General features: G+C 36.6%; 1 protein-coding gene across 2 annotated transcripts in view; it reads right to left on the bottom strand.

The window, feature by feature from the left end:
* The window catches only part of LOC119575199 (tRNA (guanine-N(7)-)-methyltransferase-like), a 19,314-nt gene extending 17,499 nt beyond the window's left edge, over positions 1-1,815 (bottom strand). For both annotated transcript variants that reach the window (XM_037922692.1, XM_037922693.1), the window contains exon 1: positions 1,671-1,815. In XM_037922692.1, coding sequence (XP_037778620.1) covers positions 1,671-1,747 — 77 coding nt within the window. In that variant the 5' untranslated portion in view covers positions 1,748-1,815. The remainder of the gene's footprint in view (positions 1-1,670) is intronic.
* Between the last annotated feature and the right edge of the window lie 354 nt (positions 1,816-2,169).

Genomic DNA, 2,169 nt, shown 5'->3' with positions numbered 1-2,169 from the left:
GCTTTTGCCAGTGGAGAAGCCATAATGCATGCTAAATGCTACATTACCATCACACGATTTCAACTGAAAACAAATTTCATATATTGGATATAGACTAAACATAGTCAATATGCTACATGATAATAGTTCCATTTTAACCCAGTGCAGCCAGGAAAATTCTCATTTTAGAATTTTGGGTGATATGTCTCTGTACATAGATGGCTCTGCAAGTGCTTAGCCACAAAGAAATCAGTTAGTAGATCTTGTGACCTTATCTGATTTCACCTTTACTTGAATTTGCAGGAAAAAAAAATTACTAGTGCTATCAATATTGATGGTGTTATTATAGACATTATAATTACTATATATAATGTTATTAATATTATAACAAGATGCTATAAAATATTTTTGAAAATCAAGGAAAAGGGTAAACAGATGAAACGGGTAGTATTCATAAATGGCTCATTGGAACCTGCGATTTGTAAATGCATTTAATAAAGTGAACTCATACTGGGCATGGCATATGTACATGCCACAATGTTTACAATTTTTCCCTAAAATTAAAGAGTGAAATTTCCACTTCAGGAATCAGAGCACTTTATTTCTGGTTATAAAATTTTGGATACATGTTTAGAACACACTCACAGTGGCCTTCAAAATATGACTTTTTCACATAATTACACTAGCTGAATTATATCTAAATGCACTTGAAACTTTGGTATAGCTTCAGCCATATAGTACAAGGTAAGTTTTGCCTGTAATCAACAGAATGACTGAAAATAAGACATTTTTCATCTATGGTATTTCCTTTGCTAGTTGATAATTAAATTGATACTAGTTTGGTATACATAAATAAGAGAATGTAATAAAAACTATTAAAACAACACAGATACAGCTGCACTGGCCTCATAATTAACAATAAATGACAAAAATATCCACTCCATATCACCACTCAGAGATGAAGTCCACAATACCCTCACACAGCCAGACTTTTAATTGGGTACATGTGTGGGGCACAGGGGGGCAAGCTCCCCTGTGCCCCCCATATGTCTAGAGTCTAGAGAATGGTTTTTGTTAAAGAGAGCAACACACCCTCCAGTGACGAAGCCCCAAAACTCCGGAACTCTGGCTGTGTGTGGATGTGGTGGACTTAGTCACTCAGTCGGTAAGATGGCAGTGTCCATTTCCTTCAAACATTGTGCGTCTCTCTCAGTAACATTAACCTGGGGAATAAAAGAAGGTAGAAAAGGTTTGGCTGGAATTTGGGTTCCCATGATACCCTGGTTTTGGGACTTCGTTTCTGGATGTTATTCTCTGTAACAATTAATACTATATTTCTACTATTTAGAGTATTGTGTGAATAGACTGGAATTTATGCATTTGTAGACATAGTCGTGATTTAAACTGACACTTTTGATCTGGATTATTAAGTAGCCACCTTTTCGCCTTATGAAATTTAACATAGCCTTGTCTTCACTAACCTAGCATTACCTTCATATTCATCATCTATATAATCGAACCCAGCTTTATTTCACTCATGACCCAATAATCTCGCTACCGAGCTGCACGACGTCTCGAAAAAGTGGTCTTTCATATCTAGGGAATTTCGAGTATCAGCTTATACACACTTACTAATCAGTGTTGTGGTAACTAATCGCAGTTATTAATCAAAATTCCTTACACACACTTACTAATCGAAGTTGTGGTCTGCGATGGGGTTGGAATGGGCCCTTTGCCGGTAATACTTCTTCTGTGGTAGTTTAGGCATCTTTGTGTATTGTGGCAAGGCTTCCTTTCAAACGGGACACAGACACACGTGTTGGCTCTTCCCAGGCACTGCGATGAAAAGAAAACCACTTCGAATGGCTTTAATGGTACCCTCGTATAAATATAACATTTCGTTTTCTTTTATTTCTCGGCGGCCCAGGTTTAGCTACTGGAATTTAAATCACATTGGTCAAATATGGGATATAAAATAAACAGTGTTCTCTGGGTATTGACATCGATAATCCCTCAAATTAGTTTTTCTTAGACAATATTCCATGAAAAGAAACGCAGTTAATAATTACGGTTTGTCATGAGGACCATCTGCTCTTTTTGGTTTTCAATTTTCCAGCTCAGCACATCTATTCTCGCCTTATGAGATCCACACAGTTCGATTTTTTATCGAACCAATAGATTTAGAACTGT

Source organism: Penaeus monodon, chromosome 7, assembly GCF_015228065.2.
Source record: "Penaeus monodon isolate SGIC_2016 chromosome 7, NSTDA_Pmon_1, whole genome shotgun sequence".
NCBI lineage: Eukaryota > Metazoa > Arthropoda > Malacostraca > Decapoda > Penaeidae > Penaeus > Penaeus monodon.
Note: the sequence above shows the minus strand (reverse complement) of the source record. Positions and strands in the feature narration are given on the sequence as shown.